Source organism: Poromitra crassiceps, assembly GCF_964638095.1.
Source record: "Poromitra crassiceps genome assembly, chromosome: 28".
NCBI lineage: Eukaryota > Metazoa > Chordata > Actinopteri > Beryciformes > Melamphaidae > Poromitra > Poromitra crassiceps.
The window spans coordinates 19,242,104-19,257,146 of NC_139651.1; the positions used below are offsets into that span (position 1 = coordinate 19,242,104).

The following is a 15,043-nucleotide window of genomic DNA, read 5'->3' on the forward strand; positions in this document are numbered from 1 at the left end:
GAACAGACGAGGGACGTTACAGACACTGAGGATGAAAATGGTGAAATTACTCAAATTAGCGTGAAGGATGCCCCCTCAACTTACAAATCGATCGCAAAAAAATCGTCCTGACCTCAGTGGGGAGTTCGTTCTACCACTGAGGGGAATTTACTCTTTATGTCACAATATATCGTCCCACAATATATCGCGATATCAAAACGTGACAATATGTATCGTTGAGATGAAATCTCATATCGCGAGAAAAATAAGCTGAACATGGTGGCACTGATCTGCATCTGATTGCATGCTCGCTCTCCTTTTCATTGCTTTGTTTGAACAGACGAGGGACGTTACAGACACGGAGGATGAAAATGGTGAAATTACTCAAATTAGCATGAAAGATGCCCCCTCAAATTACAAATCGATCGCAAAAAATATCGTATCGTATTGTTATCGTGAACCCAATATCATCTATTGTATCGTATCGTGAACCTAGTGTATCGTGACACCCCTAGTCTTTATAGTTCAGAGTGTCATGGTAGACCTCAAAGCAGGGGACCCTGCACAAGGGGATGCGGCAGAAGTTGCACTGGAAACGTGTCTCCTTTCTCTTGTCGTTGGTCATACACACTTTGCATCGCTTTGCTGGGTTGTCATTGTTGGGGGTGGGGTCATTCCTGACAGGGAAATGCTTTGCCAGGTTGGCAGACAGCCTACTCGGACGGTCAGCATATGGAGCTCTATGGAGCTTTGTGGCAGTGGTCCACGCCTGTATCAGACTCTCCTGGAATGCATGCATGGTCTGTACTGTGCCCTGTGGGTTTTTAGCTCTGTACAGGACGAAGGCGTTGTGGAGGCAGATTTCGAACATGTACATGACAAATTTAGTAGTCCATTTATAGGATTTCCTGATGAACGGATAGTACGAAATCATTTGATCTAGCCTATCAACACCGTTCATCGACTGGTTATACTCTATCACAGAGACAGGCTTCTCCTTCACCACCTTCCCCCTCACACCTTTCTTCCATGTCAAGACCTGTCTCATCTCGTCCTGGTGAAATGTGGACACCATTCTGACAACATTTGTGTCCCGCCATGCCAAGCACAGCACCCGGTCAGTGTGGAAGGCAATTCTGCCCCCTGGTTGCAGGGTGGCCTTCTCAGCATGGTGTACAGCTGGTGGTTCTCCTCTATGCTTTCGCAGTGTGCCACATACATGTGTCCCCAGATTTAGCAGGATATCACACATGGTAACAGAATTATAAAAGTTATCCATATACAGTTTGTAGCCCTGCTGTTCCAGCCCCAACAGGAGACCACACACTGTATCTACAAGAGATTTACCGTCTCCACAATAAGGCATCAAATTATAACAAAATCCTGTCTGGGACTCACATAACACATAACTTTTGATCCCGTAACGCACAGGTTTCTGTGGGTTAAAAACTTTAAAACTCAATCTGCCTCTCCACAGTAAAGTTCCTTCATCTATTGAGATGTTCTGGCCTGGCTGGTAGAGTTCCTGGAACTTGTTCACTAGCATATCCAAGATTGGGCGGACTTTGAACAACCTGTCATCCTTGTTTCTCACTGCTGTGTTGTCAGTAAAATGCAGGAAACGCGTAATGATCTGGAATCTGTTTCGGGACATTGTCTTACCAAAATAGGGGGTCTCCATCACCTCGCTCGTGGACCAGTAAGTCTTTAGGTCAGGCTTTACAATGAGCCCAGTCAGGAAAAGGAGCCCTAGGTAGGCCTTCAGTTCTGGAATGTCAACAGGTTTCCATGCCTCGATCCTCACACTTGTTGCGCCAGCCTCAATTGTCTGCTGTGCATATAAGTTGGTCTGGTCCACAACATACTGGAGCAGCTCTTCCGTAAGGATGAGTTCAAGGAAGTCGACCGGCTTGTCCGACTCCAGCGCAGCAGCACTGTTCAGCAGGCCAGGAACAGCAGTGAACGGGATGTCCTCCGGCTCCCACGGCACCTCATCCATGCAGTACCATTGCTGCTCTGGATACAGGATAGGTGTTATAAAAATATAGAAATACAAATACATTACTATAGCACACTCACACACACACAAGCTTGTAGATCAGCTATATTGGGCAAAGAGGGAAAATGAACATACCTTTGGTGTCTTTCTTTTTCCCCTTCTTCTTGGGTTGCTGTCCCTCCATTCGCTCTCCATCTGCACCACGGCCTGTAAATAAAGAAATACATACATTACAATACAATTTACAACACACACACAACATGTATAATTGTGAGCTTGTAGATCAGCCATTTTGGACAAAGACACAAAAGAGGGAAACAAGATCTTACCTTTTGATCTCGGTTGTTTACTAGATGTGGGCTCACTGGGTTCTGCAACACTCGGCTCGTCCTCATCTGAAATAAAAGCAACATATCCTCAGTAAACTATATAATCACATTTAGTACAGAGAGACAGTGTATTGTACTAGTGTCTCAGTAAACTATATAATCACATTTAGTACAGAGAGACAGTGTAGTGTCTCAGTAAACTATATAATCACATTTAGTACAGAGACAGTGTAGTGTACTAGTCTCAGTAAACTATACGATCATAGAATGCAGAGACAGTGTAGTCAGTAGTCACACACACACACACACACACACACACACACACACACACACACACACGACATCATTACTGGGACTTTGTGTGAGTGTGATGACATCATCACTGGGACTTTGTGCGTGAAGCTGGTACTGGTACTGGTACTGTCTGTACAATATGCATATATATAAACAACAAAATTACTCCTTACCACGATCATCGGGGTCCTGTCGCATTGGATTCCAGTCCTCCTCGCCCTCGACATGGACAGCTGGCGACGGTGTGACCATCTCCTCTTCAGAAGAATGGGAGGTTGATGGCTGAGAGTCAAAGTCACTTTCAATGTAATCCCGGGGCGTCTTTGCACGGCGCAAATGCGCCCTGGAAAATGGCTCTTCCTGGGGAATCATGTCTGTTGTTGTGTTGCCCTCGATCTCCTCCTCGTCACTAAGTTCTGACTCAGTCTCGTCTCGCAAATGCGCCCTGGAAAATGGCTCGTCCTGGGGAATCATGTCTGTTGTGTTGCCCCCGATCTCCTCCTCGTCACTAAGTTCTGACTCAGTCTCGTCTCGTTCGAGCTGGGACACAGGAGGCTTGGGTTTGGGACCAGGCGCTGGGACCGGATCGATGGTGGTCACGGGTGTGACAACCGCAAACATCTCATCCAGTGTGCGCTGCCCAGCAGCAAGGCCAGCAGCAAGGCGAACAGCTCGGGCACCGCCGCGCCGAGGGGCGATGCGGTGTTTGGTCTTTCCTTTTGACTTCACCATGACTGACTAGACTATGACTACTACAACTAACTAACTAAACTAAACTACAGACTATACTACAACTAACTAACGCTAACTAAACTGACGACTATAGGCTACTAGCTACTGTAATCTCTTCAACTTCAACTTCAACTCAACTCAGCACACTGTCACAACCGTACACAATGGCGTCTCTTTCCTACTCTGCAAAGAGGAAGCGTTTCTCACGGCTTTTGTCTTCTTGCCACCTCCCCCATTTCAAAAAAACAGCTGCGGTATGTGTTTGATCGCGTGTTGTCGGCTACCCTTTGAAGGCAGGGACCTGTGTCTGTGTGACAGGCTGGGCAAGTGTTTGCTGCAGGCGCTGCACCAATAAAAACAAAAACACGTCAAAGACGTCATTGGCCCTCTGGGCTATTCCTGATAACACGTCAAAGACGTCATTGGCCCTGAATGAGTTAAACGGCTCGTGGTAAAAAACAAACAAATTTTCACATGAATGGGGCACGCGCAAATACCACCATGACGTCACGATGTACCAAATCTCCCATTCATTTGAGGGCACACAAAAAAGCAGTGTTCAACCCATAGAGGGAACTTATGCTGCTGAAAATGATACAAATGGTACAATGGTAACAGTTTGGTCTCAAATGTGGAAATTTTTACCAGAATTCTTCACACACCACCCCCAAAGTCATATATTGGAATGGTTAAAAGCTGAAAAAAAGTGTTTTGGGGGTAAGTTACACTTTAAAAACACGAACAAGAACAATGCATTCAATAAACCACCCAATACATCAGAAATATACAAGAATGACATACACAGAATACAAACACTTCACACACTTCACCACCCACTCGCGCACACACACATACCGTTTATAATGTAGCCTCAGCTCCGCGATCCCCCGAGGAAAGCGACCATCGCCTCATGCCGCAAAGCAATCGGCGTCTTCCAGCTTAACAGTGCAGCCACACTTGCGGGAGCTGACACTGGCCACCAGCCTGCTCCACCTGGGCCTCCAGCTCCACTGAGTCGCCAGCCTGCTCCACCTGGGCCACCAGCTTCATCTGGGCAGTTTGGCTCCAACCGGGCCCCCAGCTCCACTGAGTCACCAGCCTGCTCCACCTGGGCCTCCAGCTCCACTGAGTCACCAGCCTGCTCCACCTGGGCCTCCAGCTCCACTGAGTCGCCAGCCTGCTCCACCTGGGCCTCCAGCTCCACTGAGTCACCAGCCTGCTCCACCTGGGCCTCCAGCTCCACTGAGTCACCAGCCTGCTCCACCTGGGCCTCCAGCTCCACTGAGTCACCAGCCTGCTCCACCTGGGCCTCCAGCTCCACTGAGTCACCAGCCTGCTCCACCTGGGCCTCCAGCTCCACTGAGTCACCAGCCTGCTCCACCTGGGCCTCCAGCTCCACTGAGTCACCAGCCTGCTCCACCTGGGCCTCCAGCTCCACTGAGTCACCAGCCTGCTCCACCTGGGCCTCCAGCTCCACTGAGTCACCAGCCTGCTCCACCTGGGCCTCCAGCTCCACTGAGTCACCAGCCTGCTCCACCTGGGCCTCCATCTCCACTGAGTCACCAGCCTGCTCCACCTGGGCCTCCAGCTCCACTGAGTCACCAGCCTGCTCCACCTGGGCCTCCAGCTCCACTGAGTCACCAGCCTGCTCCACCTGGGCCTCCAGCTCCACTGAGTCGCCAGCCTGCTCCACCTGGGCCTCCAGCTCCACTGAGTCACCAGCCTGCTCCACCTGGGCCTCCATCTCCACTGAGTCACCAGCCTGCTCCACCTGGGCCTCCAGCTCCACTGAGTCACCAGCCTGCTCCACCTGGGCCCCCAGCTCCACTGAGTCACCAGCCTGCTCCACCTGGGCCTCCAGCTCCACTGAGTCACCAGCCTGCTCCACCTGGGCCTCCAGCTCCACTGAGTCACCAGCCTGCTCCACCTGGGCCTCCAGCTCCACTGAGTCACCAGCCTGCTCCACCTGGGCCTCCAGCTCCACTGGGCCACCAGCTTCATCTGGGCAGGCTCCACCTGGGCCTCCAGGTCATCGCCGCGCCTCCACCTGGCAGATAAGGATTAACCCTTTCTCTTCTTTTCTCCCTCGCTGCCTGGTCTAATCCCCCCCCCTCTGTATTAACTATGGCTGCATCCTTCCTGTTTTTGACTGTTTTAGCATTTCACTTGTCGCTATGGTCAGCCCAAGCACTCTCAATGGAACATTATGAGCTCACTGGTCTTCCCAACCGAGGAACAAACCTGGTATATTCTCAACCCCATACAGACACTGTCTCCCTCTTTACAACACGTATTTTTGGCCTGAACTCCAACCTGAACTCTCTACCCCCATCTTTATTATCATGCTACATTCTGAAGCTTCTCATTGCAATGAGAGTGTTACCATCTGAAAAAGTAAAACATGTTATGAAAAAGAAAGATCCTACCACGCCCACGATTCTCTGCCGCACACTGATCGTTTTAGTGCTTATTATCTCTGGTAATGTACATGTTCACCCTGTGTTTTACTGCTTATTATCTCTGGTCATGTACATGTTCACCCTGGCCCTTCTGTGAATGATGTGCTCCCTAACTCTGTTTTGAATACTGGTCTAAATACAAGTAATCTCTCATACGATGATTTCTGTGCCCGTAAAAACCTAGGCTTTTTGCACATTAACGTCAGAAGCCTTTTTCCTAAAATTGATCAACTGAAAGTATGGGTTCACTGCTCCAATCCTGATGTTCTAGTCATAACTGAGACTTGGCTAAGAAACTCCATTGTTTACCCTGAATTACACCTGCCAGGTTACAATCTGTTTAGACAAGATAGGTCCTCTTGGGGCGGGGGCGTGGCTATTTATTCCAGAGAACACCTTCAGTGTTCTATTGCCCTTGCCAAATCCATCCCCAAGCAGTTTGACCTGCTGGTTCTGAACATAAAGCTATCAAACAATTTCTCACTGTCAGTAGCTGAATGTTATCACCCCCCATCAGCTCCAGCTTCGACCCTAGCAACCTTAAGCAGCGCTCTAGCCCCTTTCACCAAATCAGAGCTCGCCATTTTGGGTGAGCTAAACTGGGACATGCTTAAGCCACCTGACAAAGTTCTTCTACAGCTTGATTCATTAAATCTCCATCAAATCATCTCTTCTCCTACTAGGTATGACCTCAAGGACCCTGAGAAGGCCACATTAATTGATGTTATCCTCACAAACTCACCCCATATGTATCTGTCTGGTGTATTCTGCTGTGATATTAGTGATCATTGTTGCATTGCCTGTGTCCGGTCATACTGCTCTGCTAAGCAGCCTGTCCGGATCTGTTCTAAACGTATTCTGAAAAACCTCAACATTCAAGCTTTTTTACATGACCTTGCCAACATTAATATGACAGTTCTTCCCATGTTAGACTATGGTGACACCATCTACCGATCTGCCTGCAAAACTACTCTGCAAAAGCTAGACGTTATCTATCACTCTGCTACAAATGCCCCTTTCAGAGCTCACCACTGCACTTTATATTCCTCTGTAAACTGGCCATCCCTACAGCATTCTGCTGTGCCCACAGACTGGAATGGCTTACAAAAAACACTAAAACTGGACAATTTCATCTCCAAGTCAGCTTTCAAAGACTCTATCATGGACATATTCACTGACACCTGCTCCTGCTTCCTCTTATCCCCTGCCTGTCTGCTCCGACTGTTTTTGTTTTATTAGCTCTGTCTGTCTTGCTATGTTTTAATTTGTTCTAAATAACTTTGTATTTATTTTATCCCCTACCCCCTATCCCTCAAAAGGCTGTGCCTTCTGCCAGGTCGCCATTGTAAATAAGAATTTGTTCTTAATGACTTACTTACCTGGTTAAATAAAGGTTAAATAAAATAAATACAAATAAATGACAGCACAAGAGTCAAATCCACCGCCCTGAGCTCGGCGCGTCCTTATAACGTCAGGAGCGCGCCCGCGGTAACGTTGACAACGCCTGACGCGTGATTTCTATTCGCACATAGGATAAGCAATAACCACGCCCTGTGGCGCCGGGCCAGGAGCAAGTATTTTGTCTTCTTCTTTTGACAGCTGGAATCTCCCACACCACAAACACTGGAGGGCACGCAGCCCAGCGATTTCATGAACCAACTGAATAGCTCTTGAGAACGGACAGCGATTTCGAGAGCGGACATTGAGATGAATTATGGTCACCTACCTTCCTTAGTATAGTAATAATAATAATAAGCATAATAATTGTAATCTACACAATGTACACAATCTACAAAAACATGCAATAATATTGTAGCGCGGGGAAAGGTGGAGTATTGTGGGATAGCTAGTAGGGTGTATGTCTAACTGTATCTGTCTGTTATGATGTTCTGTGCATGTGGGGTTTGGGGTTTTGGAGTGGCAAGTGAAGGGAGCATAGGGCCAGTGGGTGGAGACTAGGGGAGGAAGTGGGAATGGTCGGGAGAGCTGTGTGGAGCTGGAAGAGAGCAGACGTGCTGGGGAGAGCTAGGCTAGGCTAGGAGAAGCTAGCGAGGTGTTGGCGTGCCTGCCTTCATGCGTGTCTGTCCGTTCACTAAATAAAGAGTTTGATAAGCCAAAGGATCTGCCTCGGTGTGCGCCTCATTCCGCCACAATATAAACGGTGTTGTGTTCACGTTCATAGCTCATATAATATAATGTATCATATCGTTAATTTCAAGCTCAATTCTTACCCAGAGAAAAGGTACAGCACTGAAAATGTAACAAGCAATAGTTTTTTAAACATCTTTATTTTAAAAGATGAAAAAACCCAGCAAACTCCAATGCTCCTGGCCAATCCACAGGGCGTGGTTATTGCTTATCCTATGTGCGAATAGAAATCACGCACCACTGACACAGCCTTACACAATCCAATTATTAAGGAGCATACCGCCACCTACTGTACCGGAGTATGCAATACAGGATCAAATTTGTCCTACATCAGTCTATGAAACAAATTAAATAAAAGAAAGAAAGGAAACAAACAAACAAACAAACAAACAAACAAAAACACAATTCTATTAATTTGTGTACCTTATTGTAAAGTGTTAACATATATAGTTTAAAATCCCTATTCACCTGTAGTGTCTCACCTTAATGAAATACAGTCAGAGATACCTACTAGATTGGGTTCTTGTATTGCTTGAAGCCATCCAGTGAAGTCAGGTCAGCAGACCCCCGCATGAGTGGAGTCTAGAAAGTAGGTGTTGTTTCTGAACGGGGCCAACGGGCTGCTGCACTGACTGCCTGGATCCTGCTGCCTGTCAAACACTACCAACACAGCCAACATGGCGGACTGGGGTGAGAAACTTAAGTTGGCAACGATACCTATATATACATCAACTGGCTTTTACATTCCCTGTTATACATGTATAACACAACGCTGTTGTTAAATTAACTCGTTAGCGAACGTTAGATGTGGATTTACTATGTGCCATGTTGATTATTCCTGTTTTTCTATAGACGAGGACAACTTCGAACCGGAGGAGCCGATTAAAAAGGCGGCGGCGGAGGCGGCGGCAGTGGCAGTGGCAGTGCAGGACAAATGGGAAGGCGAAGACGAAGAAGATGATGTTAAGGTAATTACCTAACACACGCTTTTCCAATATGAGCTGTCATGAAAACAAACTAGTTTTCAGTGCGAGGTGTCGGCCCGACTAAATAACGTTAGCAAGCTAGCTTCAAGAGTTGGGTTTTGATGCCATGCTTCGGCGCGGTCGCTTGCTGCCTGTCAATCGTAACACAGCCCATGATGTTAGCCGTATGCTAGCTAACTGTAAACTCATGTGGCTCTGGCGACCCCAGCAGCTGCGATAGCTGTGCTAATTTACTAACCGCTAGTTAGTCGCTGTCGCCACAACTGACGGCTATAGATGAAAGTTAATTTCTAGCCGCTGTACGTACGTTATTTGGAAGTTGTTGGTTGGTTAATCATTTGATGGTTGGTCCGGCTAATGTTGGTTAACGTTAGCTCAAAGCTAACCACTTGTCGGGCCACTTGGCTAGCAAACTCGCAAGCTAAAGTTAGCAAGCCAGCAAGGAATTGGCTAACGTTCACATTAGATAATGTCGACTATTATGTCATCACCTGAACTTGTCTGCATCAAGTGATTTTACGAGGTGTATTTAGCTTATATCATGTCCTGAATTATCTCTCTTAACTTAGTTAACGTTATTATTGGAAACATGAGGCAGCGTTAGCTTGCCAAGTAATTTTAGCCACAATCAGATGAAATCAGCATGAGCTGGTGATGACTCAACTTAACTGGGCCTAGAACTTTCCAACTTTGACAGCCATTTGGGAAACAAGCTGGTGATCGATTACTCCTCTATCACACTTGATTAGGATCTGATTATTCGCATGGCTTCTGTCTAGAAACCTCACATAATTCACCCATGGAAAAGGCTCGTAGAGGCCTCTTCAATTGTTCACCAGATTCTGTGGCATACGGTGCCCAAGCTACAAAGGCTACTGTTGATTTTATGTCCACAGTACAAAACAGATTGTCCAATTGGAGTTAAAAGGTTGACGTTAGTGGCTTGTAATGCATATACTCTGCTCTGGTCATTAATTGGCAAATATTGTATTTGGTTTCAAGTCTAGTAGGTAGTTTAATTGCTTAATATATGTTATGTCACAATAAATGCTGTAAGCCCTTCAGAATAGGGATGCACAGATATGACAATTTTGGCAGATACCGATAATAACCGATATTAACATTGTTGTTATGGCCGATATTTACCAATGTCGATATGATCAGTATAAAAAAAGTCTCTATGATAATCAAATTGTGTACATACTGAAAAACACATGTAAACACTGTGAATTTGAAATAGTAATGTCTTTCTTTATTTCCAAAACATTTGGAAAGCCAATAAATCATAGATTTACCACATTATTTCCTCAATACAGATTACCAATATTAACATTGCTGCTGTTTTGTTCATCGGACGATACTGATATCTTAAAAAAATTACTAACATCTGCGGAACCCGATATGATCACCGATAAATTGTGCATCCCTAATTTAGTATGTCCATATTTGACACTACAGTCTTTATTTTCTTGCTATTGAAACTCATAAGGCCTTCTTGCCTTGGCACATTTCGATTCAACTGATTTACTGTATTATCTAATATTAAATTCAAATTACCCTTTTCGAATATTGATTTGTACCCCAGTTTACCAGTGTATCTTGCTAATTATAATGACAATTACCCCATCTTTCTCCTTTTCTCCACAGGACAATTGGGATGATGAGGAGGAGGAGAAAAAGGTGGAGGTCAAAAAAGCAGGTGTGCAAGTTATTGCCTATTTCATAACGACGTGTAATCGCTTTCTGAAGCATTATGGTTTTACAACATACTGGGTCAAAAATGTGTTCAGTACCTGAAACTTCATATTAGGGATGTTAATGATTAATCGATCATTAGGAATTTGATCGATCAAACTATATGTTAACCGATTAATCGACAATGTAGGCTATGTGCTATTTTATCTTTTCTTTTCTTTTCTGAAATTAACACCACAAGGGCAAAATGTAACTTTCACTGCTTATACAGAGTTAGAAGAAAGCCAAGCTAGCAGACAGAAAGTCCAGGGTGGGAGAATTACACCCAAAAAGACAACAGTCATCATTGTAAACATTGTAATACAATGTTGAAATATCTCACGTCCACAAGCACAATGACAGCTAATGCAGGACGTTTAGTTGGTTGATCAACTTGTTTGGTCGGCCTAAAGACGGGTGTAAAACCCTGCATTTAGTATTTTTTATTTTGTATGTCAAAAGCTGTTTTTAATAATCGATAAATTGATCGTTAACCTGACCAATTAATCGATTAAGGAAATTGATACAAATTTGCATCCCTACTTCATATGAGATAAGACCTATCACCTCTACTGGTGAACAGTGTAGCACAGTAAACTAGATGAATACTAACAGCTTTATAATCTGTGAACGCTGGTTAGAGTAACTGGTCTGTATAGACTGTTTTAACTTGACAACATATGGCCCATTTCCACCGCTGGTATTAGCGCGGCCCCGCCCAGCTCGACTCGCTTTTTTGTCTCATTCCACCGGCCAAAAACCTGGACAGCCCGGGTTGAGTCGTCTTTACGTCGGCTCCGCTAGGCTGGAGGTGGGGGTTTAGCGAAACCGCGGTCTTGCCTGGTGAGTGGCCGCTGGGGTAATGGCTTCCCTTCTCCCCGTAGCGTAACCCCCGCAGCGCATGCATGTAAATAACAACAAATAGATATCCATTCTCCTGGCCGATGGTCTCATTAAAAAAAGCAGCAGTAGACGTGGGGAGAGAGATGTTATTGGCTACTTTGGATAGATCAGACAGGAATGATGGGTCACACACAGTAGCCCTGGTTTCAATTCCACATGTGTGAAAATGTGTGTATGAGGCGGGTTCGTGTTTTTCATTGGTTCAAACTTGATAATAAAATATTGAATACGAGTGTGAATGTTTTATGACAAACGCAAGGACAGAAGAACAAAAAGGTTAAATAAAGTCAGCGACTTCCTGATAAAGTGGAAGAATAGGGAGGAACTGCTTAAGGACAGACTGTTGATGGGCACCTGGGCAGAGGTAATTCATTCAGTGATAGGTTTTGGTTTGGCATTTTACCTGATCCAAACAGAAATCAAGTGTTATTGAGGCAAAGGCATTTCTGTAATATGACGACCTTGTTAAGATCAATTAAAAATATTCCCACACCTCGGCACGGGAGCTTCGGTGTTGGGACGTATGGCTAAGCTATGTAACGCAATAGTTCACCTGTTCATTATGCCATTTATTTTGATTTTCAGAGACAAAGGTTTCTGACAAGAAAAAGCTGAGTCAGAAAATAAAAGAGAAAGAAAACCAGTTAAAGAAAAAACAAGAGGAAATGCGTGAAGAAGTGAGTATTATTTCCTCTTCTGACTTTGACCAGTTCATATACATTACATTTACTATATATATATCTATATCTATCTATCTATCTATATCTATCTATATATATACACATACACACACAATGCCACAGACAATTAATTAATGCCACAGACATGGCCCTGTCTCTCACTCGTACTGATGAACTTCTGCTTTTTCATTTTGTGCAATCTGTTACTAAAGGAAGAAGAGCTGACTCCTGAAGAACAAGTAGCAGAGAAGTTAAGAGTGAAGAAGTTACAAGAGGAAGCGGACTTGGAGCTAGCAAAAGATGCTTTTGGTAAGGCCTGTTCACACTGTGCACGAAGATATTTACTTAATATTCAATTAAGATTCTTATTCTAGGTCCTGGATTGTTAAGTCTGCCCTTGATTACTTATCATCTCACCCCTGTGTCCCGCTATACATTCAAGACACTTTATATGCAGGTGTTTTTAGAAGAAACTGAGATCCAACTGAATCTCTCTCTCTCTCTGCCTCCCCCTCCCCAGGTATCAGCAGCAGCACTCCCACCACAAATAATGTCCCTGGAATTGAGGCCATGTGTCCATCTTCCAAAGATGACTTTGCAGAGTTTGAAAAATTGCTGAAAGAAAAGATATGCCAGTTTGAAAAATCTGTGCATTATTCAAATTTCTTGGATTCATTGTTTCGAGAACTCTGTATTTCATGTAAGCTTAACATTTCATATACAGTCATTTAATACTGAACAACACTAATAATCACTGGTGGCCAATGGCCACTACATGACCTTAACCGTTATACTTGCCACACCTGACTTAAATACAGAATTGCCATTTCCTTCTTGCAGTGGAAGTAGAAGACCTGAAGAAAATCAGTAATTCCCTGACAGCCCTACTTAATGAAAAACAGAAACAAGAAAAAGTAAGTCACTGCACGCTTGCCGTCTTTTTCCCCATCGATGAATCTGGTGTGTAGTTTATATTCAGTAGAGGGTGCTGTCTGCCAAGCTATTCTCCTGATGTGCGTCCACAGTAGAAACTAGCTGCAAAATCCTCATTATGGTCATTTTATTTTCTGAAATGATCTGGCATAGATGTATACTAATTATTGTCACCGGCATAATAAATGTATCTTAATAATTGTCACATGACTGTCTATATCACACATACGCAACACGTTCAGTGTATTCCTTTATGTCCCCTCCATGCTGCTTTTGTGCAACATACCAGTGTAACCGCTAACGGATTGATTAATTTTATTTTGGGCCTATTTTAATTGGGCCAAAGCCAGAAGCCGATAACGGGGGCTGTTATTTGAGTTGCAGTGTTAACAGTATTTCAGACTCAGAGTTGTTCTTAAAGGAGAAAAACACTTTCTACAAATGGCTTTGATTTGTTTTCACAGCAAAACAAAGCAGGGAAGAAGAAGAAGAAGACGGGAGTCCTCGCCGGTGGCGGACAGAAAGCAAAGCAGAGAGACGACCTGGACTATGCAGAGTTTGAAGGTGGCTACGCCCAAGACTATGAGGACTTCATGTGACATTGGCTCCATCACCACCATCCTTTCCCCCTCCCACCTCTCCGAAATGCAGCTGTACCTTCTCATGCTGTCCAGTGCCATCCTGGAACATCTGAACTATGTGTTGTTGCCCCCTTCATTTTGCTTCAATGACCAGAGGGACTATACCAGGGAGCATCCAGTCTCACCAACTCTTTCTGTTCATACATGATGGACTTGCCTTTTCTGTCTCACTCAGCCTCCTCCAGCACACATCACACACATCATGTACTATCTGTTTTGGTAACTGAGCTTCAGTGAAGAACACATTTGAACGGCTGCTGTCTGTTTTGTAGGGCGCATTTTGGATTAAATGTTGCTCCGATCAAAATGGCCAAAGAAATAGTGCAGTTGTAAGTGTAATGACATAGAAACATGGGCTTCTATGCAAATGTCTTTACCCAGAATGTCTGTAAATATAGGTATCTCACTTGACCTGTGGATAGTTTTCTTACAGGAAAGTCTATAGTATCTATAACTTTGGTTGCCAAATACTGAACAGTTATTCAGTACATGTTTCATCTTTATCCTTGGGAAGTCACATCGTTGCTACTTTGAAACTGACGCTACGTCCAAGTAGTAGTTGTGATCTTACAGAGAGCACATCCATCCACTGTAAGAGAAAAGGGATAGACAAGTGTAATAAATGTGACTTCAAACCTCAGCCATTTTCTGGATACATCTCTGGAATATCCTTGAAACTTTGAAGCAAAGAGTGCTTATAGGTATTTTTTGTGCATGACAAAAATGTAATTGACTAATTTGATTTCTACTAATGCAGATAAAGTCCGGATCAGGCAAGTTGATGTACTTGCTACTTCTGGTCTTCTAATCATTGCTTCTGCAGGCTTGTATCAAGTGTGATGAGGAGCGGGGGGCTTCTGGGCTTCAGCCCACCATGTCTTCATCTGGGCTACCAGTTAGTAGAAAGGGGCATATTTCTCCTTTTTTTCTAGCAATTGACCAGTTTCAATGTTAACATGGACAATTGGACAAATGCAATTATGTGGAAGATACCAGCATCTGCAGTGTTTTATATGCATCTAATTTAATAAATCACTGGTCGAAAGGATGAACTCTCATGTTTGTTGTTTAACACTCTTACAAAAGAAACCTGTCACTTAACACAGGGACCTGTCTAGGTAATATTTCATGGTGCTCAATTATGTGGTTAGAACTGATACAACCGCCGTCTCAAAATTTGAAGTGTCATTGCAGCGTGCACAAAGGCAAAACGTGAATTATTAATG

General features: G+C 44.5%; 1 protein-coding gene across 1 annotated transcript; it reads left to right on the forward strand.

Annotated features, from left to right (window-relative positions):
* Positions 1-8,596: 8,596 nt before the first annotated feature.
* eif3jb (eukaryotic translation initiation factor 3, subunit Jb) lies at positions 8,597-14,857 on the forward strand. Its single transcript, XM_083662103.1, has 8 exons — positions 8,597-8,630; positions 8,793-8,908; positions 10,574-10,625; positions 12,149-12,240; positions 12,456-12,552; positions 12,764-12,943; positions 13,084-13,157; positions 13,641-14,857. Exons 1-8 carry the CDS (start codon positions 8,618-8,620, stop codon positions 13,773-13,775), a joined length of 759 nt encoding a protein of 252 aa, XP_083518229.1. The 5' UTR covers positions 8,597-8,617; the 3' UTR covers positions 13,776-14,857.
* The last annotated feature ends 186 nt before the right edge of the window (positions 14,858-15,043 follow it).